Source organism: Tiliqua scincoides, chromosome 5, assembly GCF_035046505.1.
Source record: "Tiliqua scincoides isolate rTilSci1 chromosome 5, rTilSci1.hap2, whole genome shotgun sequence".
NCBI lineage: Eukaryota > Metazoa > Chordata > Lepidosauria > Squamata > Scincidae > Tiliqua > Tiliqua scincoides.
This window is the reverse complement of record NC_089825.1, coordinates 97,926,196-97,953,995: the sequence shown is the minus strand read 5'-3', so window position 1 is coordinate 97,953,995 and position 27,800 is coordinate 97,926,196. Positions and strand designations below refer to the sequence as shown.

General features: G+C 44.3%; 1 protein-coding gene and 1 pseudogene across 1 annotated transcript; both read right to left on the bottom strand.

Moving 5' to 3' along the window:
* Window positions 1-181: 181 nt before the first annotated feature.
* On the bottom strand, window positions 182-25,208 carry LOC136652501 (vomeronasal type-2 receptor 26-like). Its single transcript, XM_066629442.1, has 7 exons — window positions 25,095-25,208; window positions 21,047-21,173; window positions 19,200-19,436; window positions 14,489-14,736; window positions 4,243-4,470; window positions 2,129-2,255; window positions 182-1,092 (listed from the first exon to the last, which is right to left on the bottom strand). The coding sequence occupies exons 1-7, from the start codon at window positions 25,206-25,208 to the stop codon at window positions 182-184; spliced, it is 1,992 nt and encodes a 663-aa protein (XP_066485539.1).
* LOC136654868 (U2 spliceosomal RNA) lies at window positions 11,295-11,520 on the bottom strand (annotated as a pseudogene).
* Window positions 25,209-27,800: the final 2,592 nt, after the last annotated feature.

Here is a 27,800-nt window from a genome sequence, read left to right as displayed (position 1 = left end):
AGTACATCTATGCAATAGGTATGGTACCTAGAATTGTATTTTTTTAGCTTATGTTAGAAGTACCTTCAAGATTTGCTTTGCATTGATCCCACCCCTTAACCCACACTCTCGGTTCTTGACTCCTTTCCTTGCACTTCACAACACGGAAGACATATACATAGTAACAAAATATCAATGATCTTTAGCATGTAGAATTTTTCTTCTTCAAAAAAATGTTCTTGGTGTTTATTTCAGGCCGCAACAAAATAATGAATAATTTAGGGGAAAAAATGCAGCCCAACAACCCAGCACTAGAGGCCAAAATGGAGAAGATCTCCACAGCCTCCATGTACTTGCCCATGTTGTTCATGTAGGTTGGAACAAAGGAGACCCAGACACTGCAAAAGACCAACATGCCAAAGGTGATGAACTTGGCCTCATTAAAAGTGTCAGGTAGATTCCTGGCCAGGAAAGCCACAGTGAGGCTGACAATGGCTTGGAAGCCCATGTAACCCAGGACAATGTAAAACATGGTGTCTGAACCTTCATTACATTCCACTATGATTTGCCCAGGTAGTGAGAACACATCGAGATCTGGGAATGGAGGAGAAGTAGTGAGCCAGCTGGAACATATTCCAACTTGAAACAGGGAGCAAAAAAGGATGACACAATGAGACAGCCTTTTCCCCACCCATTTCCTCATCTTGCTTCCTGGGTTTATGGCCATGAATGCTAGAACCACAGTGATGGTTTTGCCCAAGACACAAGAAAGTGCAAGAGAAAAGGCATTGCCAAAAGCAGCTTGTCGAAGGAGGCAGGTCATCCTGCTGGGACGTCCAATGAACATCAAGGAGCAAAGGAAACAGAACAAGAGGGAGATCAGGAGAAGGTAGGTCAGATCCTGATTGTTGGCTCTGACGATGGGAGTGTCTTGATATTTCATAAAGATTCCAAGCACCAAAGCTGTGAGCAGAGAAAAAGAAAGTGCAACAGAAGCCAATACAATCCCCAAAGATTCATCATAGGCTAGAAAAGTGATGTCTTTTGGGATGCATTGATTTTGATGTTGGTTTGGATGCTGGTCCTCTGGGCATTCTTCACACTGATCCATATCTGGAAGAAGGGGAAAGGTTCAGTGCACTGCAAGAGTGTGGAATATCTAACCCTCTAGCAGACTAATTCTATTAATAATGTTCACTGGCGAAGCTTTTGTTCTGCTGCAGAATCCACCTAAATCTGCTGGCACATGGCAGGCATGCGGAACGAAGCTGCCAGCACAGTTGCTGGTGGCAAAGACATGACCTGCTGGCACCAGACAAGGCTGTGCAGGGAGAGAGGTGTTATCTTCTATGGAATTGAAGGAGCTATTTGTTGCATCTGCCATGCTGGCTGCCATTTGATTCCCAGATAGCCTGAGAGCCATGGTGGTTTTGGAGGAGCTGATATCTTCCTTCAACAGTACCCTGGGAAAGCATGTCATCCAGGATACAGTGGGATATTAGAAATGGCAATCACAAGGCAGTTTTGCAGAGAGAAAAGAACACAAAATGACAAATAGGGAGTCATGAAAAGAACGGAGAGAAATGGAAAAATAACTAAATGTGTGGAGGCTTATGGCCCACCCTATCTAGGGATCTTGCACTGGATGAAGGGCTGCTGGCACGCTGGCAGTGGCACCCAATGCACCATCCTGGGGTGGGGGGAGGCCAAGCAAGACTGGTGGGAAGGTAAAATACTTAGCAGGTTGTTGCCCACCACATGATCCCTGGTGGGACTATTTAGATCTGCACCGACTCTACTGGTGGCATCGATATAGGGAAACTGTTGTGTGTGTGTCCACTGCAACTCAACCCATCCTACCCCAATGTCTACCTTTCTGTCTCAATCTTGCCAACAGCCAGTCTGTACCACCCTCCTAATGGTCTGCGGCTTTCTCCCTGCTGCACAAGCATCTATGCTGCAGCCACCGGCAGAAGGGTTCCGGATGTTAGGAATGGGCTGCTAATTAATGAAAACAAATGGAGAAAGCATAATATGCACCTCACATGAAACAGAAGAAGGCTGGAATAGGCAAAAGGCAAACATTTTTATTTTTCCCCACATAGTCCATCTTTGAGAACACTTGGATAGCATCTGTGGAATCACATACCTGTTTGATTAGAAATGGTCCCCTCTGGGCACTGAAAACAATCATAGCAGCAAGACGGGTCCCCTTCACGAACCTTTTTGCGATAGCCAGGCTGGCATCTCTCAGTGCAGACAGAATGGGGCAACATCTACCCAGAGATAACAGAGAATAAGGTTTAAATGACTGTGATTTTTTAATGTACAGATTTTTTATTTTTATTTTTTTGCTACCTGTACAGAAGACTGATATTTTATTTTAACATTTGCACATCATGCACAGGACATGAAATACAATAAAGTCAAATATTTACTAGTTTTCCCCTTGGAAACAACCTTCCATCCTATCACAGTGTGAATAACATGACCATTCCATATACTATTACTATGTTAATTCCATAAGGCTGCGGTTTTCAAACTCTCCAAGAGTTTGAAACCTGCAGTAAGTCTTTGCGGGGGCGGGGGGGAGGCAGCAGGGGCAGGGGGATGGCAGTGACGCAATCCCCCGGATGGTGTGGCTCAGGGGGCTGCAGGGATGCACTCACCAGTCCCTGCAGCAGCCATCCCTGTGTGCGGGGAAAGGGAGAGTGGAGTGATCTGCTCTGCCTCCGCGAAAGCTCGCACAGGGCTCCCCACACACAGGGACAGCTGCTACAGGGACTGGAGGGTGCACCCCTGTCCCTGCAGCCCCATCAGAAGGGAAAGCAGAGTGATCATGCTCAGCTTCCGGTTTTGTGGAGTGGGGCACAATCGCTCCGCTTTCACTTTTCCTGACCTGGGGAGCCCAGCCGAAGGTTGCACAGGGCTCTCCGCACCCCTGGGAGGCTGCAGGAGGCTCAGGCAAGTGCACCCAAGCCCCTGCAGCCCCCCTGAGCCACGTCATCCTGGGGATCGCGCCGCTGCCTTCCCCCGTCTCCTGGCTGCCCCAGCCCCTGAAGGGGGCAGAGGCCAGGACCCAAAGGCTGGGGCATCGCGACGCCCAAGTTTGAATACCACTGCCATAAGGAATAAATCATTGCGGATTTCAGGATCTGATACTACACAGCTACTGGCTTCCAGGCAGAACCTAGAATTTTCGCATCACGGTGTGTTCCTTAGTTTATCTGTTTTCTTTTTTTTCCTTTGAGAAATCTGCAAGATATCCAGTGAATTCCTGAAACCGCCTCAACTACTAATGGAATTTCATTTCAATATTCTTTCCCTGCAAATAGGTGGAGGTGCATTCTTGCTACCAGCTGAGCAAAGGCAAGATGACAAACTTCTAGGCTGAATCATAATGAGGGATTCAATTGGGATGCACAGATACTCTCACAATAGTGCATCACCTCAGTGCTCAGCAGGAGGATTTCCATGGGTATCAGAATCCCAGAATCACTCAATGCTGACATTCTTTACTTGAAAGCAGTGTCCATTCTCAGGAAAACAAAGGGGTAGTGAATCACCTATTGGATTCTAGTCAAATTTTTTTCTTTGAAGGATCTTATTTTTTTCCAGGATTGCGGGGGTGGGGGGAGAGGCTACACCTGCCTAGCTGAAGGAGAAACAAATGAAAGTTCATTGTTGGTCAACTGGCCACAAACAATGAGGGGCATAAGTTAAGTGAACAATCAGGCACCCTGGGGTATCAGTTAGTAGAGAAATATGTTTCTCAAAGGAAAACTTCTTCAATTCAGTGGGATAGGCCTAGGCCAGAAACCTTTGGAGAGTCTTGTACTCTTCAGCACCAAAGACACTCAGGACCTCTGCTGATTTGCTCCAACACCAGGATAGGTGGGATGATGAGAGCAAATCCGAATTGCTGTCACTGAGCCTTGTGGAGCTCAGCCTCAACTTGAGTGGTGTAGTTGGCAGGAAGACAGTCTGCGTCTCAGGAAACCCAAAAATATTCCTGCAGGAAGTATAGGAGTTTGTATTATTTTAGCTAATTATGGGCACAATCCTGCCCTTCACTTGGACCAGTGCAAGTCCCTTGTGCTGTCTCAGGAGGGTCACAAAGTGCCATAATGCATGTTTGCACCTCATCAAGAGCAGTTGTCATAACTGCTCTAAATATGTACGATACATATTCATAGGTTTAATTGCAAAAGGAGTTAGAAATGAAACAGCATAGTCCTGAACTTGAACATCTGGAAAGCCAACCTGATTGTATTTGCTGGGCCATGTAATGTCATCTTCTTTAATAGTAAATTTTTGACCTGAAGAAGCCTGTGAACCCATCGTTCCAACTCTTCTGTGGACGAACGATTTATTTGGGAAAACCACCCAGTTCACAATGTCGTATCCGTTGGAGAATTCCATGTGTTCGTTGAAGAAGACCTCGTCCCCAGCACTGTTGTTGAACCGGAGTTTTCTCAAAAATGGATGGAGCTGTAGAGGAAGAGAAAACCTCAAGATTGAGAAAACAGGACACAGGTTTGCTGGAATATAGGGATATTCACGTAGAAAACTGTAACTCCCCCTTCCCCTTCTCACATTATGAAAGGCACAACTATAGGAATTGGAAATCTTTGAATATTGTTTGAGGAAAGCATTTGTTTCTTCTGACAAATGTTCTTTTTGGGAAGAGTAATGCAGCAGAGTTCTGGGAGGATTGATAGTGTAACTTGCTAATATGATCATGGAGAATATTTAACCATGGAGAGTGATAATAGAAAAATATGGTGTCTTTCACTTAATTTGCAGCCCAATCCAACATAAATCTCTGCACAGTGATTTGTGGCTGCTGGAGGTCTCCTTAGTGTAAGGGAACATTTGTCCCTTCATCTTTGGGTAAGCCCCAGTTGCCACAATGGTCAATTTGGACCTGCACCAGCTATGTGGCTGGTTCCATTCCACACTGATCTGTGCAAATGGATCAGGCCCCAAAAGTGGGTTTCGATCCAGTGCACACACTCTGGGTTCCAATCAGTTCAACCTCTGCCCCATCTCTGTCCCAGTCTGCCCTACGCCCCCCACTCATGTGCTGGACTTATCTGCTCCTGTGGGCCTTTTAAGGACCAGCAGCAGCAGGGGAGGCTCTGGTCCTTTTCAGGATTGGGTCATTACATTGCTTAGTATTGAATTTGCAGACTTAACAAGGGTGAATGTTCACAACTCTGAAGGTTTTGAATTCTAATTTTATCCCACTACTTTCTTTCCTAGCACGCAAATGTATCTTGTGGAATGGTGCTCTGCTTCTGTATATTTAAACTGAAAAAGCTAGCACCAGCCTTCTTGAAATGTCCCTCAGCCTATCAAAAAAGTTTCTCATTGACATTTTTGTTACTTGGCACTCTTTGAATACTTGGAATGGGATAAAAGGGCAATTACTTGGTGACCTGAAACTAACGATTCATTAAAGTCCCAATCCTATCCAACTTTTCAGGACTGTTGCATTCACAAGATACCTCTGAAGTAAAGGAACAAACTTTCCCATACCTTGAGGAGACTTCCGTTCCCCACCACCACAGGATGCCATGCATGCCCCATTGACATGGCTGTATCTCCATTGGAAAGCTGGATAGGATAGGGCCCTAAGAGAAGTCTAAGCATATCTTCCATTAGGGAAAAAAATCAATCCATTGCATCATGATATGAAGAACCTGAAGGAACTTCCTGGTGTTTGAAACCTTCAGAAAAGAGCCAGCATGTTTTGCTTCATGTCAGGTTCCTATCAACAGTAGCCATCCCATTGCAATAGTGGTGCAAGAGTCTTACATTACCTCCCAGGACTGTATCATCTGATGTCCCCAATTCAGTCTTTGCGCCTGCATTATTTGTCTGGATGAGTAAACAGCATGTAAAGCATGAGCCAAGGCATAGACTGCATTGTAGATACTGTAGCTCTCAGCAGATATCCTCATTTCAAACTCAGTCCCTGGAAGACTCTCCAGTTTCTCTTCCCCTGTACAGATTTTGAGATCCCGCCTAGCCTCATGGAGATTTTGAATTGCTGCTAAGCATCCAAATCCCTTAGACCAGAATTGTTGGAGAAAAATAAAATTTTGGTGGTGGTAAGGGTTAAATGTCTGGAGAAAGGTGGAAAATCCGGGCACCTCATGTTTGTGGACTGCAATGTTTAAGGAACCATGGAAGTGTCTCATGTAGGAAGCATTCTGAGGAGGTGTTGAAGTAAAGTCCCAGTGGCCTGCTGTGATCCAAACCTTCCCCATGGATGTGGTTGTCGATTGTCTGTATACACTTAGCAGCATTTTCAGACATTGCATGGAGAGCATGTCCCCATATGTAACAATCACATTGGCTTTTGTTGCACTTAGAGTGGACAGAATGCTTTGTGTAGGTAATTCAATATTCTTGGTGTTATCTAATCGAACAGAAACAGATGGCATCCTTTCTCCAAAGGCAATACAAACCCCATTCTTACTTAACATGGTTGTTAAATTTTTTTCAAAATGCTCACCACTGTCGTCACTTGAAACAACGAGGCCAACCCAAGTCCACCTGAAATACTTGATCAAATGCACAATCATTTCATATTTAGAGGCATCATTTGGAACCATTTGGTATAAAGAGTTTTCATCCTTCAGTCCTGGGTGAAGAGGTCCATAACTGAGCTGGGGAGCAAGAACAGGGAGATTTTAAAAACCAGGTTAAATGAAAATCTGGATCCCTTCTCTATTCACCATGTGAAAGCGCTTAGAGCGAAGTGTGGATTCTGAATAATTCAGAATTATTTTCTGCAGACAGAAGTTTGAAAGATTGTAGAGAAATTGAAAGGGAAATGGCAACTGCAGAATTCCTTTTCATTATCTCCCCATACCTATTTGCTTAGCTTCTAATTTTCTGTTTTGGTCCGGTGAAAGAGGACCAGGAAGACCAAAGAAGAGTTAAAGAGATGACAGAGGGATGTAGCTGGCAATTTTCTGCTACCCCTCCTCCTATACCTCAAAAAGTTCAGTGTAGCATGTAGGGCAGCTACATCCTATATCTTGTTCTCATAATAATCCTGTGAGGAGGGTGAGTGCCAGTGTTACCCCTTTATCAGAGAGTGACTTACAGCGCAATCCAAACATGAATTTGATCTGGTGCAGGCTTGAGGGAGCTGGGATAGCAGCGGTAGTGCATGCCGTATTCTAAGCCTCGTTCCTGGGCTGGCAGCCCTATTCGGGCTTCTCTAATGTACGCCAGTAAAATGGCAAAGATTTGTGTAGCACAATAGGGCAGACTGGAACTCAGCACAGGGTATGGGAAAATATATACCCCCAACCCTGAGGCAACCTCCAGCCCACTCCTACCTTGCATTAAATATAGTGGAGGCCATGTGGCCTGGCTGTGCTGGCGGAGGGTAAGGATTTCTCTGTCGATGGGAATTTAAGCTCAGCGGGAATTTAAGCAACAGCTTAGTCCTAAAACAAAACAAAACACCAATCCTATAAAAAATACACTTAGAAAAAAACTTTATTGGAATGCACAAATGAAACAAGCTGTGGTGGATTTTGTTTGAGTTGATGATGTACTTAGTAGGCATTTAATATGTAACAAGATACAAGTTTACAGTGGTTCAGATACACCTACAGTGTACTTCACTTTAGATTTGACCCTATTCTGAATGACTATGAGAAATAATCGAAGTTACAACCTCTGAGCTCTTCCAATAATACCTTTCAAGTGGTCATTGAACCCCAGTGGAAAAGTGGTTCCCACCCACACTCCATTTAATACGATCATATCCCTTTGGTTGGCCCAGTGCATTCAGGTGTGATACAATAGGGAGAGCTTGTCTTTTCCATTTGGAAAGGAGATTTCCAATACACCACTCTACCTGCGGGATCTTGTAGAGACCTAAGATGGTTCTTATTCGGAAAGAAGTTTCAGAGATCAACCCTCCAACAACTGCAGCCATCTTGTATTGACTTCCACAACAGAAATTAGGGAAGCTTTGATTGCGTTCAGACAATAGGGAAAGGGTGATATCAGATACTATACTTTGGAAGAGGTCATTGTAGATCTGGAAGCCCAGGGTGACATTTGGTAATAGGTTTGGGTTCTTGTTGATCTCATCAATAGCAAAAATGAAGGCCAAGGGATGCTGGTAGTTCTTTGTCATGAAACTTCAATGAAAATATTATATTTTTATTTTATGTGTATTCAATTATATATTTTGTGCTCCAGCCTTATATACAGCAAAATCATAATAATCTACAGTCAGTATGTTAAAAAAATACTGACTTTTCTCCTGCTATCCACCGGTGTTCCAAGTAAGATCTTTGGAGATTTCTCTCTTGGATCTCAGTCTTATTTCCTCAATGAATTAACAACCTTACCAGAATCATGCCAATGTTTTTGTCCTAAGAAACCCCAGAAAGTTTGAGCTGATTGCAGGACAAAAGAATCGATGCTCAACTCAGGTCGCAATCCTAACCAACCTTCCAGCACTGACCTAATCTCAGTGCAGCCCCCAAGGTAAGGTAACAAACATGCCCTTACCTTGAGGAGGTCCCCTTGACTTCTCCCAAACTCCAGAATGCAGTACACACCACATTGGCACAGCTACGTCAGTGCTAGGTTAGGATTGCGCCCTCAGAAATGTACCAGATTTTCAACGAATTACTAATCTTGTCAAAATCAAAACAGACCTTTTCGAAGAAGAATCACTAATAGGTGTAAAAAATATAAAGCCTCTATCTGTAAACAAATCAAATTGTGTTTGTCCATCAAAGGTATGTAAGTTCTTAATTCATTAGTCCATTTGGATTACATCCCATTTTCTTGTGAACTAATGAATAGGCTAAAGAGATTATTACACTTAAATTTCTGAATGATTTTTAAAAATAATTTATTAAATGATAATTCTTTGCAGGAACAATGTCCAAAACTCTCGCTCTATTGCACCCCATAAAACTGTCCTGAATTTCAACCCCCTCCCACACGTACTCGAATGCAAAATTACTGAAATTCTGTGGGACAGTCTTGAAGGACTCTTGTGGAAACAGACCCACGTTAAGAGACAGTATTCCTCCAATTACATGGTTTCCTGGCCTGAAATAATCAAGCCCATATCTGGCAGTTGTTGCTCTGCAGAGTCCTTCCAACTTCTTGCTGACAGCCTGAGGCAGGAACAGAAGGAGGAGGAGGAGGAACAGGATCTTTGAGGAGACCATCACATTCCTTTTCAATCTTGCAATCTTCATTGATGCCCAAGAACATATACAGCTAACAACACAATGCAGTTTATTCAGCTCAGTATTGTAACTCTACTTATTTTAGCCCTGGCTTTTGAACTGAGACATTATTCTTCATCTGACTGAAGGGGCTCTGCTGTCTCCTGAGTGTGCACAGCTTTCAGGTAGCAAAAACACCTTTTTATAGCAGGCTTTGTGGCTTATGCAAGTTTTGGACAATGTCTGCAATCCACTGCTTTTTTCTTCCTTGTTTTCCCTTTTCTGTTGTTTCTGTTATTGAAAGTTGCTTCTGAAAATTCCCTGGGGCTTCCTTGCTTGTAAGGAAGGCTTCCATCACAGGATAATTACAAGGGAGATAATGATTATTCCATTTTCAGGGGCTCCAGTTGATATACAGTTGAATATCTAGAACCAATGTTTCCAATGTTTCCACATAGAGTCACCAGAGGCACATTCTACTCTTTGATGGGTCAAGAAGTTGGTTCAAAGAAGCCTTTGTTTTCTTGAACTAGGCACATATTCCCCTTTTGTGTAACTTTCTGCAGTGCACCAACCATTCTCCTGTTAATGTCCTCAGCTATGAAAAACAAAACAGAGCTGAAAGAAAATCACACACACACACACACACACACACACACAGAGAGAGAGAGAGAGAGAGAGAGAGAGAGAGAGAGAGAGAGAGAGATCACCATATACTTTTAATTTTTCTTCTTCTTAAAAACAGGGCCCTGATTCTCATTCATGGCCAGATCTGAGAATGGGAGGGGGGTAGATGTCACGGGCCCAAGCTTTCAGAGGAGTGGGCCATTACAAAACAAGCTATACAGAACAAAATAAATTTATGACAAGATAAATTTGGGTACTTCAATGCCAGCCTATCCAGGCCTGTGTTTTCACTTCAGCTTTAATCCACTTTCAAGGCACTTCTATTCCCCCAATGCTTTCTAGAGACCAGTAGTGGACCTAGCACTGTGCAAATGGGGCAAATGCCCTGGGCGCTAGGTCTGCATACCTCTAGGACTGCATGGGAAGCCTCACTGAGGCTCCTGACGAGGTTGGAGACTGCACTTCTAGTTTCCCAGAAGTACAGTTTAAGACTGCGGGGAAGCCTGAGAAGGCTTCCCCAGTCAGTCCTACAATTGTGCAAAGCTCTGTCACGGTCCAAATGTCGGGGGATGGCTTCATGCATGGGGTATGGCATCTCGCTGGTGGGGGCAGCTTCATGGACCTTTGCCCCAGGAATGAGGAGGGCTGGGTCTGCCACTGCTGGAGACTGTAGTTTGTTATGCATAGTTCTAACAGCTCTCAGATTCTGAACAGACCCCCCAGAATGCATTGGGGGAATAGACGTGCATTTAAATTGGATTAAAGCTGTAGTGGAAATACAGCCACATAGTGCTTCTCCATAAGCATCAACACATATTAGTTTCCAATCCTATCCAATATTCTAATGTCAATAATGCCATGACAATGAGGTGTGCATTGCATCCTGCAGTGGAAGGTCAGTCATGGAGGCCTCCTCAAGGTTAGGGAACATTGTTCCCTTCCTCAGAGTTGCACTAAAGTTGCATTGGCACTGGAAAGTTGGAAAGGATTGGGCCCTCAATACAATTCAGACATGGGAAAGTGAAACTTACACCTTCAAACCAGTACTACTAGGATCCAGTAGTAGGTCACCTCATTCAATTCAGAGAATTGAGGCCCCAATGATCTATTCCACCCCTTCTTCTAGTTTAGGGTGTTTCTGGAATACATGTCCTTGGCTCAAATCAATGTGTTTGGGCATTATTTGAAGGTGAAATTAACACAGAGTACAGAAGAGAAAATTATTTTTTTAAAAAAAGGTTTTATTTTATGTTATTTTTTAAAGTCCAGACAAGTTTGTTTCACTTGGAATTTGTTTCAAAATCATCACACAGTAACGAGAGAAAATACTGAAAGCCAACCTTTGGATGCCTGTGCATTGTTAGAAGAAGAAAAAGCAAATGAGGAGGACTTTTCTGAGATAGAAGAGAAAAAAATGCAGTAGCACAACTCAAAGTAAGGAAATTATCCTGTTGCCTGCTACCATAAGGATAGCCAGGCCAGACAGTGGTTTGATTTCCCGGTGCATTATGGAACCAATTGACAACACCAAGGGGGAGAACAAAGGACAAATTTTATCTGAGATCTCAAATAGCTCTTCGGAGACGGAGCCTCAGATCAGACAGGAGCCTCAATATCTGGGGCAGGAAAGCTTTTAAACTGATAAGAACAGATACTACACTTGATCTTAGCCAAAGGGCCAAGAAGCAATACCTTTCTCGACTGCCCGTTACATGATGCTTTACGCAAGAAATATCTAGGCCCATTGTTGGCTAGGATGCAGGGCTGGGAGGATTCAATCATGCTCCAGTTTCTCCTTCCCACATTAGATTCAAATGTGGAATCCCTGGATAAGGATAAGTCCCTGGATAAGGTCACTTCCTTTTTATCCAGGGTAATAGCCAGGCAGAACTCTGGGATTCTGGGCAGTGTGTGAGGAAAGGACTGAGGTTTATGTTGTGTTGTCTTTGTATATTGGTGTTTTGTTTTGTTTTGTTTCTTTCTCTGTATTTTATGCCAATAAAGGTCTTACTGAAAATGAAATGAAAACTTTAATACTGTTTACACAGAGGAGAACAACATAACACTTAAAAGCACAAGGTATCACCCCTTTACCAAAGCAGCACTCTTCACTCAGTATTTATCCCTCATGTTCTCTGCATGAGCTGGTCACGCAGGAGGCTCGTGAATCTTCCTCCCAGCCATCCTGTTGGTCAAGCAGCATTGTAACTTCACGTAGAAAGTGCACAAATTGCAAGAGGCGCCATGTCGTTTCACTCTTTATCTCACTTTCTCAGCCACGTGGGACCTTGAGTCGCTTATCTGCAAGAGGAATTTCATTTTATTCCACCTATTGAGGCCTAGCAAGGCCTATTAACTCTTTGGCTCCCAACAAATCCCATTCAGATAAATGTTTTCATTTAGTTTCAAACTTGCTCAGGTGAAGGTAAAAGGATCCATTAGAAACTTGTTTAAAAAACTGTAGTAACATCAGGTTGTAGGAAAATTTAGGAAGGGGGAAGGGCAGTCAAGCATCTTGTCTCGGGTCCAATGCCACCTCACAGCAGCTTTGGTTAAGGCCTAATATACACTATAAGGGCCAAAAAGGAACTTAAGGACAATCCAGGCATGGAAAGTCAAGACCAAACTCTCCATAGTCACTGTTTATTTGCCCTTCGTGCTTGATTGGTTCAAACAAAGGCAATACAGGCATTGGAGAAAAGAACAAAAAAGGTTTGGGAACTATTGACAGTGACCAAGACCAGGATCGAAAGTTCTGCCATTAGGCAGAACTGATCCTTCATCACTAGTCACTAATCACGAGAGATTGATGCTAATCAGAGGTTTATGCTTCTCAACATCACTCAAGTCCATTGAAAAATACAGTATACCACCTTCAGATCTACTTTGAAAGGAGGAACAATATGTTTGAGTGGAAGGAGAAAACATTTAAAGCACAATTATTATCTCCTGAGTTTGATGTGGGTGGAGCGCTTTCCAAATCTAGAAGGTTCAAGCGCCATGGAGACCCTGACTTGAAACAAGCGGAGGTTGTTGCACCAGTTTAGACTAACAGATTTCTGGGTCCACATACTCCAGTTTTTAAAGGGTTTTTGGCCTGCTGACTCTGTGCAACCCTGAGGATAGGCAGTTAGCAATGCCTTCAATCCAAACATTGGGGTTCTGAACACTGAGGTCCTTAGGATTAGGCTGTCAGTTTCAATTTGAGACATACCTTCTGTTTTGAAAAGGACAAGAATTTGGTCCTTCTACTACCCAACTATATATCTATGAGATGGGTATGGCTGTATTAGAGTGCCCATTAGTAGTTACTTCACAGGAAGATTCTGTGCATTTCATCAATTGTTTTAGCTTCCGCTGCAAGAAGATTTGTGGTCTGAATTATATACCCCACAATTGGCACAAGGCTCACCCATTGGTTGGTAGATGTAAACATGCAGGACACGTATGTTCCAGTTCTGAGCACATTAGAAAGCATGATATAGTGAATGACAAATACATACATACACAAAACTCTCTCTCCCCCCATAGGCTGCCTGTGTCTCTATCCTTTTATCTGTATTATCAATAAACTGTAACATCAGTGATAATGCATTCTCATATATGCAAGTTATACTTGAAAGACAGAATGCACCTGTTGTAAAAAAAAACACCCCTCAAAGGTTTAGAGACAGGCTGCCTGGTATATAAGTACCAGTTGCTGTTATTATTATTACTTCATTGGTTTTTCTCAGATAGTCAACTGAATTGCAGAAGACATAAAACAGATATGTAATTATACAGGATGATATAGAACACTGGATGCACTTGGTCTGAACCACATGATCCCAGTAATGGAATTAAAGGCATTGAAAACTGCCTATCCCCAGAGCTACACAGAGACAGAAGGTCAAAAACCCCTTAATTCTGCAGCATTTGGACCAGCAACTTGTTGTGCTAATGTGAAGCAACAAACCCTGTGTGTGTTGTGTCAACCTAGCATCTCCAAGGTGCTCAAAATTCTGGATCTGTGGAAGGCTCGCCAAACACATTATAATTTTATAATGTTAAAAAAAACATTATAGAAGCGATAATTTTTATATAATTTATTCTACCCCCTGCTAAATGGGTAAGAGGCACTTTTTCTAGTGGGTGCTCCTTTTTTTAGCAGGGGGAGAGTAACTGGCCCATCTCACCCCAGCAGTGTCTGTTCTGGTGGCTGTCTGCTGGTATTCTTTTGCATCTTTTTAGATTGTGAGCCCTTTTGGGACAGGGAGCCATTAAGTTACTTGATTTTTCTCTGTAAACCGCTTTGTGAGCTTTTAGTTGAGAAGCGGTATATAAATACTGTTAATAATAATAATAATAATAATTGCTTTTCTTCAGTTGGACAGGGTGGTTGCATAGTGATAATGGGAACCTAAAATATATGCAATAATATGGGTCACGTTCTCAATACTGGACTCCTTTCCTTGTAAGTCATAACAAGGAAATATATACATAGTTACAAAATATCCACGATCTTTAGCATGAAACATTCTGGAAGAATTCTTTTTCTTCAAGAAGACATTCTTGGTGTTCATTTCAGGTCGCAACAGAATAATGAATAATTTAGGGGGGGAAATGCAACCCAGTAACCCATGAGTGGAGGCTAAAATAGAGAAGATCTCCACAGCCACCATGTACTTGCCCTTGGTGCTCAGATAGGTTGGAACAAAGGAAACCCAGACACTGCCAAAGACCAACATGCTGAAGGTGATAAACTTGGCTTCATTGAAAGTATCAGGCAGCTTCCTGGCCAGGAAAGCCACAGTGAAGCTGACATTGGGCTGAAAGCCCATGTAGCCCAGAACAATGTAAAACATGGTGTCTGAACCCTCATTACATTCCACTATGATCTGCCCAGGTAGTGAGAACACATTGAGATCTGGGAATGGAGGAGAAGTAGTGAGCCAGCTGGTATATATTCCAAGTTGAATTAAGGAGCAAAAAAAGATAACACAATGTGACAGTCTTTTCCCCACCCATTTCCTCATCTTGTTCCTTGGGTTGGTGGCCATGAATGCCAGAACCACAGTAAACGTTTTGGCCAAGACTTGACTTGGTGACTTAATACTCATATACCTGGTGACTTAAAACTCATGATTAATTTTGAAAAAAAAAAAATCGAAGCCTATCCACAACTTGGGGGAAAAAATCAATCTGTGACATCCATTATATGGATAACTTGAAGAGACTGCCTGGAGTTGAGAAAGAAAGTGGATGCAGCCTTCTTCCCATGTCTGTCAGCCCAGAAAAATTTCTCACTGACACTTCTGTTGCTTGGCACTCCATTAAACAATTGGAATGGAATAAAAGGACATTTACTTTCTTCTCAGAGAAATCTGTTTGTGACAGTATTGGGGGAGGTGCAGTGATCTGCAATCAAGCTGCTGGCTCTGTGCTGAGATGCCATATGGAGGGGGGGAAAAGCTTGAAGTGTAAAGTTTAAGCTGGGAATTTAAGATAAGTAAGTGTTAATATTGTCCCCGGCTCTGATTGACTGATTTGGCTAAAAGCCCTGGATATATTGGAGGCATTAATGAGAGACTTTTTAAGGAGGTTGAAAGTGCTCTTTTTCTCTATCGAGGAATAAATTGGTTGTGGATTATAATTACAACTATAACTTGGGTGTGAACTAAAATCCAGAATTATTCTTGGACGTAATTGGAGATAAATATAATTCTCATTAGATTTGAAAGAGCCTTGTTTTCTCTGCACCAGAGATGGTGAGACTGTTTTCTTTCGTTTTGTTTCTCCGTTAACTGCACAGGACTGTTATCTGCAAGAGGTATGTAAGGAATGTGAATGACAGAGTAGCAATGACCTGGTGAACGTAAGGAGAATAATACGTTGTGGACATCTAGTGGACTAGAGAGAAATTGCAGAATGGATTCTGTTCCAGAAATGTGCATACAGAACATAAGAACATAAGAACAGCCCCACTGGATCAGGCCATAGGCCCATCTAGTCCAGCTTCCTGTATCTCACAGCAGCCCACCAAATGCCCCAGGGAGCACATCAGATAACAAGAGACCTCATCCTGGTGCCCTCCCTTGCATCTGGCATTCTGACATAACCCATTTCTAAAATCAGGAGGTTGCGCATACACATCATGGCTTGTACCCCGTAATGGATTTTTCCTCCAGAAACTTGTCCAGTCCCCTTTTAAAGGCGTCTAGGCTAGACGCCAGCACCACATCCTGTGGTAAGGAGTTCCACAGACCGACTACACGCTGAGTAAAGAAATATTTTCTTTTGTCTGTCCTAACCCGCCCAACACTCAATTTTAGTGGATGTCCATGTCCCCTGGTTCTGGTATTATGTGAGAGTGTAAAGAGCATCTCCCTATCCACTCTGTCCATCCCCTGCATAATTTTGTATGTCTCAATCATGTCTCCCCTCAGGCGTCTCTTTTCTAGGCTGAAGAGGCCCAAATGCTGTAGCCTTTCCTCATAAGGAAGGTGCCCCAGCCCTGTAATCATCTTAGTCGCTCTCTTTTGCACCTTTTCCATTTCCACTATGTCTTTTTTGAGATGCGGCGACCAGAACTGGAAACAATACTCCAGGTGTGGCCTTACCATAGATTTGTACAACAGCATTATAATACTAGCCGTTTTGTTCTCAATACCCTTCCTAATGATCCCAAGCATAGAATTGGCCTTCTTCACTGCCGCCGCACATTGTGTCGACACTTTCATCGACCTGTCCACCACCACCCCAAGATCTCTCTCCTGATCTGTCACAGACAGCTCAGAACCCATCAGCCTATATCTAAAGTTTTGATTTTTTGCCCCAATGTGCATGACTTTACACTTACTGACATTGAAGCGCATCTGCCATTTTGCTGCCCATTCTGCCAATCTGGAGAGATCCTTCTGGAGCTCCTCACAATCACTTCTGGTCTTCACCACTCGGAAAAGTTTGGTGTCGTCTGCAAACTTAGCCACTTCACTGCTCAACCCTGTCTCCAGGTCATTTATGAAGAGGTTGAAAAGCACTGTTCCCAGGACAGATCCTTGGGGCACACCGCTTTTCACCTCTCTCCATTGTGAAAATTGCCCATTGACACCCACTCTCTGCTTCCTGGCCTCCAACCAGTTCTCAATCCATGAGAGGAACTGTCCTCTAATTCCCTGACTGTGGAGTTTTTTCAGTAGCCTTTCAATCAGAAAATCATGATTAATATGGAGAGATTGCTTGTTATGGAGCGACAACAGCTGAGTTGGTCCTCGCAGATTGAAGCCAGTCTGGAGACTCTTTCCCAACAGATAGATGTGTGTAAGGAACAATTGGAAGATGTGAAGAAACAAGCAGAAGATAAACAAGGGAGTGAAAAAGCAGACAAGGAGGAAAATCAACAGGATGATCAACAGGATGAAGAAGGGGGCTGATGGAGATCAAGAAAGATAAGATGGACAGGAGTGCACAAATCACAAAATTTGTTGGAACAAGAAGGAGAAAATATATCCCAGTTAAGTGGAAGAATGAACACACCCTATATTAGAAAGTGTGGATCTATCAGATTCTGTTATAGAGATAAATTATTAAAGATATTACAGGAGAAAAAATGGAAAGTAAGAAAGAAAAAGAACCCTGAGGGGTAATCTGAGGGTTAAAAAAAATTGGAGAATTTATTCAGCTAATAACAATGGCCCAAATTTATTTGAAGGAAAAAAAAATACATATGTAATTGATAAATATGAATCAGAATGTATTAAAAAAATATAGCTGGAAATGTAAATGTGTGGAAGAATTGTTTTTTATGTGGTTATTATGTCAAAGAAAAAAGTGTAAGATTGGAGAATTAGATTGGAGTTGATATAGCTGAGGTGATAATTTTGGTAATTAGATTATTTTGTTTAAATATTAATGAGCAATTGAAGTTGGTTTATGCTTGGTAGAAAGTGAATTTTTAGAAAATATAGTATAGGGCACTAGGGAAAATTTATTGTATATTATATAAATAAATGGATAAATCAATAAGAGGTAGAAATAGATGAGTAAATAGATTAGGAGATATAGTAAGATTAATTAGTAATGGTAATAGGTATTTAGCACTCCTAAATGTATGTTATATGCTTGCATGTCTGTGTGTGGTAACAAACAAACAAACAAACAAACAAACAAACAAACAAACAAACAAACAAATAAATAAATAAATAAAAGACCTAAGAACATAAGAACATAAGAACAGTCCCACTGGATCAGGCAATAGACCCATCTAGTCCAGCTTCCTGTATCTCACAGTGGCCCACCAAATGCCCCAAGAAGCACACCAGATAACAAGAGAAGTCATCCTGGTGCCCTCCCTTGCATCTGGCATTCTGACATAACCCATTTCTAAAATCAGGAGGTTGCACATACACATCATGGCTTGTAACCCGTAATGGATTTTTCCTCCAGAAACATATCTAATCCCATTTTAAAGGCATCCAGGCCAGATGCCATCACCACATCCTGTGGCAAGGAGTTCCACAGACCAATCACATGCTGAGTAAAGAAATATTTTCTTTTGTCTGTTCTAACTCTCCCAACACTCAACTTTAGTGGATGTCCCCTGGTTCTGGTGTTATGTGAGAGTGTAAAGAGCATCTCTCTATCTACTTTGTCCATCCCCTGCATAACCTAGACCTGCATAACCTAGATCTGGAAGATCTAGGCTCAAATCCCTGCTCAGCCATAAAGCTTCCTTGGTGACCTTGGGCCAGTCACTACCTCTCAACTTCATCTACCTCAGAGGGTTGTTAGGAGGACAAAAGAAAGAACTAAATATGCCACCATGAGGTCCTTGGAGGAAGGGCAGTATAAATATGTGAAAAATAATTAATAATACATATCTATCCCTCCGGCTACACAGCAGCAGTAGGCCAAAAAACCCTTAAACTGGGGGATATTTTGATCAGCAACCTGTTACTTGAATCTGAAGCAACAATTCCTGTCTGCATTGTGTCAAGCTAAGGTCTCTACGGTACATAATTTCTGGATCTTTGGAAGGCTCCCAAATCACATTCTAGCTGGGTAGCTATATGGTTATCAAATAATTTGTTCTACATTGCTTCTCCTCAGTTGTACAGCTTGCTTGCCATAGTGATAATGAGGAAATAAAACATGTCTCACACTGTCAGTCCTTGACTCCCTTCCTTGCAATTCACAACAAGGAAGACATATGCATAGTAACAAAATATCAATGATCTTTAGCATGTAGAATTTTCTTCTTCAAAACAACATTTTTTATGTTCATTTCGGGCCGCAATAAAATAATGAACAATTTAGGGGAAAAAATGCAACCCAGTAACCCAGCAGAGGAGGCCAAAATGGAGAAAATCTCCACAGCCACCATGTACTTGCCCTTGGTGCTCAGATAGGTTGGAACAAAGGAGACCCAGACACTGCCAAAGACCAACATGCTGAAGGTGATAAACTTGGCCTCATTGAAAGTGTCAGGCAGCTTCCTGGCCAGGAAAGCCACAGTGAAGCTGACACTGGCCTGAAAGCCCATGTAGCCCAGGACAAGGTAAAACATAGCACCTGAACCCTCATTACATTCCACTATGATCTGCCCAGGTAGTGAGAACATGTCAAGATCTGGGAAAGGAGGAGAAGTAGTGAGCCAGCTAGTACATATTCCAAGTTGAATTAAGGAGCAAAAAAAGATAACACAATGCGACAGTCTTTTCCCCACCCATTTCCTCATCTTGTTCCTTGGGTTGGTGGCCATGAATGCCAGAACCACAGTGATGGTTTTGGCCAAAACACAAGACAGTGCAAGAGAAAAGGTATTTCCAAAAGCAGCTTGTCGGAGGAGGCAGGTCATCCTGCCGGGTCGTCCGACGAACATGAAGGAGTAAAGGAAACAGAGCAAGAGGGAGATCAGGAGAAGGTAGGTCAGATCCCGATTGTTGGCCCTGACGATGGGAGTGTCTTGATATTTCATAAAGATTCCAAGCACCAAAGCAGTGAGCAGAGAAAAAGAAACTGTGGTGGAAACCAAACTTATGCCCAAAGTTTCATTATAGGCTAGAAAAGTGATGTCTTTTGGGGTGCATTGAGTTTGATGCTGGTTTGGATGCTGGTCCTCTGGGCATTCTTCACACTGATCCATATCTGGAAGAAGGAGAAATGTTCAGTGCACTGAAAGAGTGTGGAACATCTAATCTTTTAGCAGTCGAATGCTATTAAAAATGCTCACTGGCAGAGCTTATGTTCTGCTGGTAGAGGTTGCAGAATCCATGCAAGAGTGCTGGCACATGGCAGGCATGCGGAACGAGGCTGACAGAACAGTTGCTGGTGGCAAAGACACGATCTGCTGGCACCAAGCAAGGCTGTGCAGAGAGAGAAGTGTTATCTTCTCTGGAACCGAAGGTGTTATTTGTTGCAGCTGCCATGCCATTTGATATTTTTTTTAAGATACCCAGATACACTGAGAGCCATCGTGGTTTTGGAAGAGCTGATATCTTCCTCCAACAGTACCCTGGGAAAGCATGTCATCCAGGATATAGTGGGATATTAAAAAAGGCAATCACAAGGCAGTTTTGCAGAGAGCAAAGAACACAAAATGATGAATAGGAAGTCATGAAAAGAACGGAGAGAAATGGAAAAATAACTAAATGTGTGGAGGCTTATGGCCCACCCTATCTAGGGATCTTGCACAGGATGAAGGGCTGCTGGCACGCTGGCGGCTGCACCCAATGCACCATCCTGGGGTGGGGGGAGGCCAAGCAAGACTGGTGGGAAGGTAAAATACTTAGCAGTTGTTGCCCACCACATGATCCTTGGTGGGACTTCTCAGATCTGTGCCAGCCTTGTTGGTGGCATAAATAGGAAACTGTTGCATAGGGAAACTGTTGGGTGTGTGTCCACTGCGACTCACTGCATCCTACCCCAATATCTACCCTTCTGTCACAATCCTGTCAACAGCCAGTCTGTACCACCCTGCTAATGGTCTGCGGCTTTCCCCCTGCTGCACAAGCATCTATGCTGCAGCCACCGGCAGAAGGGCTGCCAGGATGGCAGGGCTGACATGGTTCTGGAGGTTAGGAATGGGCTGTAAATTAATGAAAACAAATGCAGAAAGCGTAATATGCACCTCATGTGAAACACAAAAAGGCTGGAATAGGCAAAAGGGAAACATTTTTATTTTTCCCTACATAGTCCATCTTTGAGAACGCTTGGATAGCATCTGTGGAATCACATACCTGTTTGATTAGAAATGGTCCCCTCTGGGCACCGAAAACAATCATAGCAGCAAGACGGGTCCCCTTCACGAACCTTTTTGTGATAGCCAGGCTGGCATCTCTCAGTGCAGATAGAATGGGGCAACGTCTACCCAGAGATAACAGAGTAGGAGATTTAAATGGCTGTGATTTAGGCCCCACTCCTAACCAACTTTCCAGCACTGGCATCGCTGCGCCAATGGGGCATGTGCTGCATCCTGCAGTTGGGTGGCACTCATGGAGGTCTCCTCAAAGTAAGGGAAAACTTGTTCCTTTACCTCGGAGCTGCATTTCCCTTACCTAAGTGCTGGAAAATGGGATTGCGCCCTAATGTATTGATTCTTTTTTTTTGCTACCTGTAATTTTATTCATATTTTATTTTATTCTAACCTTTGCACAGTATTGGCAACCTTCAGTCTCGAAAGACTATGGTATCGCGCTCTGAAAGGTGGTTCTGGCACAGCGTCTAGTGTGGCTGAAAAGGCCAATCCGGGAGTGACAATCCCTTCCACACCGGGAGCAAGTGCAGTCTGTCCCTGGTCTGTCTCCCTGGCTATGGGCCTTCCTTCTTTGCCTCTTAGCCTCAGACTGTTGGCAAAGTGTCTCTTCAATCTGGGAAAGGCCATGCTGCACAGCCTGCCTCCAAGCGGGCCGCTCAGAGGCCAGGGTTTCCCACTTGTTGAGGTCCATCCCTAAGGCCTTCAGATCCCTCTTGCAGATGTCCTTGTATCGCAGCTGTGGTCTACCTGTAGGGCGCTTTCCTTGCACGAGTTCTCCATAGAGGAGATCCTTTGGGATCCGGCCATCATCCATTCTCACGACATGACCAAGCCAACGCAGGCGTCTCTGTTTCAGCAGTGAATACATGCTAGGGATTCCAGCACGTTCCAGGACTGTGTTGTTTGGAACTTTGTCCTGCCAGGTGATGCCGAGGATGCGTCGGAGGCAGCGCATGTGGAAAGCGCTCAGTTTCCTCTCCTGTTGTGAGCGAAGAGTCCATGACTCGCTGCAGTACAGAAGTGTACTCAGGACGCAAGCTCTGTAGACCTGGATCTTGGTTTGTTCCGTCAGCTTCTTGTTGGACCAGACTCTCTTTGTGAGTCTGGAAAACGTGGTAGCTGCTTTACCGATGCGCTTGTTTAGCTCGGTATCGAGAGAATGAGTGTCGGAGATCGTTGAGCCAAGGTACACAAAGTCATGGACAACCTCCAGTTCATGCTCAGAAATTGTAATGCAGGGAGGTGAGTCCACATCCTGAACCATGACCTGTGTTTTCTTCAGGCTGATTGTCAGTCCAAAATCTTGGCAGGCCTTGCTAAAACGATCCATGAGCTGCTGGAGATCTTTGGCAGAGTGGGTAGTGACAGCTGCATCGTCGGCAAAGAGGAAGTCACGCAGACATTTCAGCTGGACTTTGGATTTTGCTCTCAGTCTGGAGAGGTTGAAGAGCTTTCCGTCTGATCTGGTCCGGAGATAGATGCCTTCTGTTGCAGTTCCAAAGGCCTGCTTCAGCAGGACAGCGAAGAAAATCCCAAACAAGGTTGGTGCAAGAACACAGCCCTGCTTCACTCCGCTTCGGATGTCAAAAGGGTCTGATGTGGAGCCATCGAAGACAACAGTGCCCTTCATGTCCTTGTGGAAAGATCTGATGATGCTGAGGAGCCTGGGTGGACATCCAATCTTGGGGAGAATCTTGAAGAGGCCGTCTCTGCTGACCAGGTCGAAAGCCTTTGTGAGATCTATGAAGGCTATAAAGAGTGGCTGTCGTTGTTCCCTGCATTTCTCCTGCAGTTGTCTAAGGGAGAATACCATATCAGTGGTGGACCTGTTGGCTCGGAATCCACACTGCGATTCTGGATAGACGCTCTCTGCAAGTACCTGGAGCCTCTTTAGTACAACTCGGGCAAACAGCTTTCCTACAACGCTAAGGAGAGAGATGCCGCGGTAGTTGTTGCAGTCACCCCTGTCACCTTTGTTCTTGTACAGCGTGATGATGTTTGCATCCCTCATGTCTTGAGGTACTCCACCTTCTCTCCAGCAGAGACAGAGGATTTCATGCAGCTCAGTGACGATGATCTCTTTGCAGCATTTTAGGACTTCAGCAGGGATGCTGTCTTTTCCAGGTGCCTTGCCAAAGGCAAGGGAGTCCAGGGCCACGTGAAGTTCTTCTAGGTTTGGTTCACTGTCAAGCTCCTCCAGTACAGGCAGGCACTCAATGTTGTTCAGTGCTTCTTCGGTGACTACATTTTCTCTGGAATATAGCTCAGAGTAGTGCTGCACCCAGCGTTCCATCTGCTGCGCCCGATCCTGGATGACCTCGCCTGTGGCAGACTTCAGAGGGGCAATTTTCTTCTGTGTTGGACCTAGGGCCTGCTTGATACCATCATACATCCCCTTGATGTTGCCCGTGTCAGCTGCTATCTGTATCTCGGAACAGAGCTGGAGCCAGTAGTCGTTAGCACATCTCCTGGCAGTCTGTTGGACTTTGCTGCGAGCAGTTCGGAGGACCTGCAGGTTGCGCTCACTGGGACAGGCCTTGTATGCTGCTTGAGCTCTCCTCTTTTCCTCACTGGGACAGGCCTTGTATGCTGCTTGAGCTCTCCTCTTTTCCTCTTTTCCTCAATGACTGGTGTCAACTCCTCAGAGTGGGCTTCAAACCAGTCTGCCGCCTTGTTGGTCTTCTTGCCGAATATGGACAAGGCGGTGTTGTAAACGGTATTCTTGATATGTTCCCATCTGTTGGATGCGTTTGCGTCGGCCGGGCCTGGAAGAGATTCCTCAAGCGCTTGTGCAAATTCCTCCACTTTTCTCTGATCCTGGGTCTTGCTGGTATCAATGCGAGGTCTTCCTTCCTTTTTCGTGTGATACAGTCGCTTTGTTTGCAGTTTCACTCTGCTGCACACCAGGGAGTGGTCAGTGTCACAGGCAGCACCATGATAACTGCGTGTGATCTTGATGCTGGGAAGGCTGGAGCGTCTGGTGAGGATCAGGTCGAGCTGGTGCCAGTGCTTTGATCTTGGATGTCTCCAAGAGACTCTATGTTGGGGCTTTGTGTTGAAGAACGTGTTGCTGACACAGAGACCGTGATGACAGCAAAACTCTAGCAGGCGTTGGCCATTTTCGTTCATCCTCCCAGTGCCAAACTGACCTAAGCAAGTGGGCCATGAACTGTTATCAGCACCAACTCTAGCATTGAAATCGCCGAGGATGAACAATGGCTCTTTTATAGGGATTTTCTTGACAGTGGTGGCCAGGTCATCATAGAATTTGTCTTTGGCTTCTGCTGGAGACGACAGAGTCGGTGCATAAGCACTGATGAGAGTGATAGGTCCTGCTGATGACTGGAGCTGCAGGGACAAAATTCTTTCACTTCCCACAGTAGGTGGGATGATGGATTTCAGCAGGGTATTTCTGACCGCAAAGCCAACGCCATGTTCCCTGGTTTCGTTTGGTGGTTTTCCCTGCCAGAAAAATGAGAAATTTCTCTCCTTGACAGATCCGGAATCTGGCAGCCTAGTCTCTTGAAGGGTGACGATGTCCATCTGCAGTCTGCTCAGCTCCATGTCGATGACAGCTGTTTTGCGTGCGTCGTCTATTTCTTGCAGGTCATCAGAGAAGCCAGGTGTCATTGTCCTAACGTTCCAGGTGCCCAGCTTTAGGGCAGTAGTTTTCTGTTTTCTGTTGCATGGTGCAGAGTTGTCGATCCGCTTGTCGGTTTTCACCCTAAACCCCACGCACCCCATGAGGTTAACGGACCGTGGCGAGGCAACACCTTACTGGCTGGGGACTGCCCAGCTTAAGGCAGGCGGTAGCTGCCCAATGAGATGCAATGATCTCTCCCACCGTCGGAAGCAGCCCCTGGCGTCATGCTCTACGCCAATCGAGCAAAGACTTATAACCGGTAAACTGCTGCTTCCCGTGTTGTGCCGACGCCGTATGGCGAAGTTGGAGTCAAGCAGCGCCACAGCTGCGCACGGGTCAGTCTCGGTGCATGCTGCGCGCGCCGCCCTCAGCTCCCCTCAGGCCAGGCCGCCCTCCGCCTCAGCAGCAGCGCCGCCGCCTCGCCCCCGCGGCCCAGCCCTTGATGTGGGTCGCGGCCCGGTGGGGAGAAGATGCCGCCCTCCAAGTCCCGCAAGATCGCCATCCTGGGATACAGGAGCGTCGGGAAATCCTCGTTGACTATTCAGTTTGTGGAAGGCCAGTTTGTTGATTCATATGATCCCACCATAGAGAACACATTTACAAAACTGATTACTGTAAATGGGCAAGAATATCATCTTCAGGTAGTCGACACAGCTGGCCAAGATGAATATTCCATATTTCCTCAGACGTACTCCATAGATATCAATGGCTACATTCTGTTTACTCAGTCACATCAATAAAAAGTTTTGAAGTGATTAAAGTTATCCATGGCAAGTTATTGGATATGGTGGGAAAAGTCCAGATCCCCATCATGTTGGTTGGAAATAAAAAAGACCTGCACATGGAACGGTATGGAATATTTCTCTTAAGATGGTTGCAACTCAGTTAAGATGAAAAGGAGAGTGATTCAAAAATATCTGCAGATTACTAGTACAGTCACGTCCCATGAAAATTTCTTGTAAAAGGGACAGTTCTTAGATACCTTGGTCCAAGTTCTTGGTCTAAGGTACCAACCTTATTTCTATTCCTAATCCTGGCCCTTTTTCCTCCTATGCTCATAAATAGATTTGGGGTTGGCCAGTTGATTACTGACTGAACAGTCAAGTAGAAAAGAGTGCTACAAATTTATGGTGCCAGTTCCTGTTTTTGACAGAGCTTGGGGTGATTTTGCATGGAATGTCCTATTTCATTCTCCTAAAGGTCCTGTGATGTACATTAGGGTTGCTGATCCATACTATCTCAGGAACTTCTTGGGCAAGTGCAGACCAGCTTTATTGCCCCAGGTATTGTCTGATATTGAAGGCGTCTTGGTTCCAAGTTCTGCAGGAATCAGTGCTCCCACCCCAAATGCACATTTTAATACAAGGAAAGAGAGGAGGGTGTGTGTCCACCTACTATCATAGTAATAAGGATATTTTAAAAATGTGTTTGTTTCATAGTTTGTATTTGTGTTTAATTTCACTTCAAATCATTTTGTAACTAATGGGGTTATCCTTGGATAAAAGCCAAAAACGGTTCAGTGCATTTTGTATTTGCATAACATTGTTACTAAATCCTTCTGTGGTAAACTGATCTTTAATTAGCACAAGTCTTTGTTGCAATTATAGATTTTAAATTGTAGACTGCTAAATAACAATATTTGACCAACCAACCCAGATTCAAATTGTTTCCTCCTCCCTGCCATCTCCAAGTGAATATTACCATTTTCCCTCTGCCTTTATTTGTGTGCTCCTGTCTTTTTAGCATTTGTACCATACAGTATCCCCTGGGGGCTGGTGATAAGAATAGGCCCCCAGTTTGGCTGTACTTGTCGTAAGAGGCGACTAAACAGCCACCGGGTAGATGGGACTCGTCAGCCTAGGAAGGCAGCTCATCTAAGAGAAGGAAACTCTGACCTCAAACCTCCACTGCCTTGTGGCTACATCCAGTTCTGGAAAAGGCTTCAGGAGTCAACCTCGAGGCAAAATCAGGAGCCGGAGTCCCTTAGGCAGTTCATGGCTGAACACAGTCACGTTCTGGCAACTCCTGCGACGCCGCTGGAACCAACCGTATTGGCTTCTGCCTTTCCATTGGACCATTTCAGCGACGTGGAGAGGGGGGATTTGCTGCATGGGTAACAGCCTATCCTCCATACCTTCTTTACCCAGGCTTCGCGCACTGGAGAGGACACTCCAACTTCGCCATACGGCGTCGGCACAACACGGGAAGTTTATGCACTTTTTAAATGCTGAATATTGTAAGTGTGCTTATTCTTGCCCTGGTGTTGGATCTGAGATACTGTTCCTCTTCACTGTGAAGGAGCTCAGCTGTCTTCTGAATTTGCACAGCTCTCAGTAGCAAAAACATCTTCTTTTATAGCAGGCTTTGTGACTTATGCAAGTTTGACAAAGTCTCCAATCCATTGCTTTCTCTGTCTCCCCCCCCCCTTTTCTGTTGTTTATGAATTTGAAAGTTACTTCTGAACATCTCCTGGGGCTTCCTTGCAGAGAACACTCAATCACAATATAATTATAGATAATGATCATTCCAAACTCACAGGCTCCACGTTAGGTTGTCTGTATGGTTGAGTATCCAGAGCCAATGTTTATGTATAGAGTCCCCAGAGGCACGCTCAACTCTGATGGGTCAACAGGTGAGATCAAAGAGGCCTTTGTCATCTTGGAACATGCGTTTCTGCTATTTATGGTGCAGCTAAGCATTAGACAATTGTGTGTACTTCTCATGTGATCTCACACATCTACCCTTTTGAGTTCTTCCTAGAATTGGAACAATAATAATATTCCACATAGGCCTGTCTTCATTGACCCAGATCCCTATTAACCATTCATGACTTTCCTCATAAACTTTGCCATCCTTCCTTATTCCTAGTTTCCCCTTTCCCACAACCCACTGCAGTGCTCTAACATAGCACAGGTTGGGGTTCTTATGTGTTACTATATTTCTCCTTCTTAAAGAACAGGTCCTTGGTGCTCACTTGTGACCTTATGTAGAAAGTAGGGGCAAAAATGCAATGTGAAGTGCAATCCTGAGCTGCACATGGGCTGGCGCAAGTCCCTTATGTCGGCCCAGGAGGTTGCAAATGTGCCATAAGAGA

What these genes read in the sequence shown, in the direction of transcription:
- LOC136652501 (XM_066629442.1), bottom strand. Translation starts at nt 25,208, where the DNA reads ATGGCGATCTTGCGGGACTTGGAGGGCGGCATCTTCTCCCCACCGGGC. An exon ending in GACCATTTCTAATCAAACAG is followed by an intron (nt 19,437 to 21,046) that starts GTATGTGATTCC and finishes CTCCTTTCCCAG; the next exon opens with ATCTTGACATGTTCTCACTA. An exon ending in GGCCCAGCAAATACAATCAG is followed by an intron (nt 2,256 to 4,242) that starts GTTGGCTTTCCA and finishes ATCTCTGGGTAG; the next exon opens with ATGTTGCCCCATTCTGTCTG.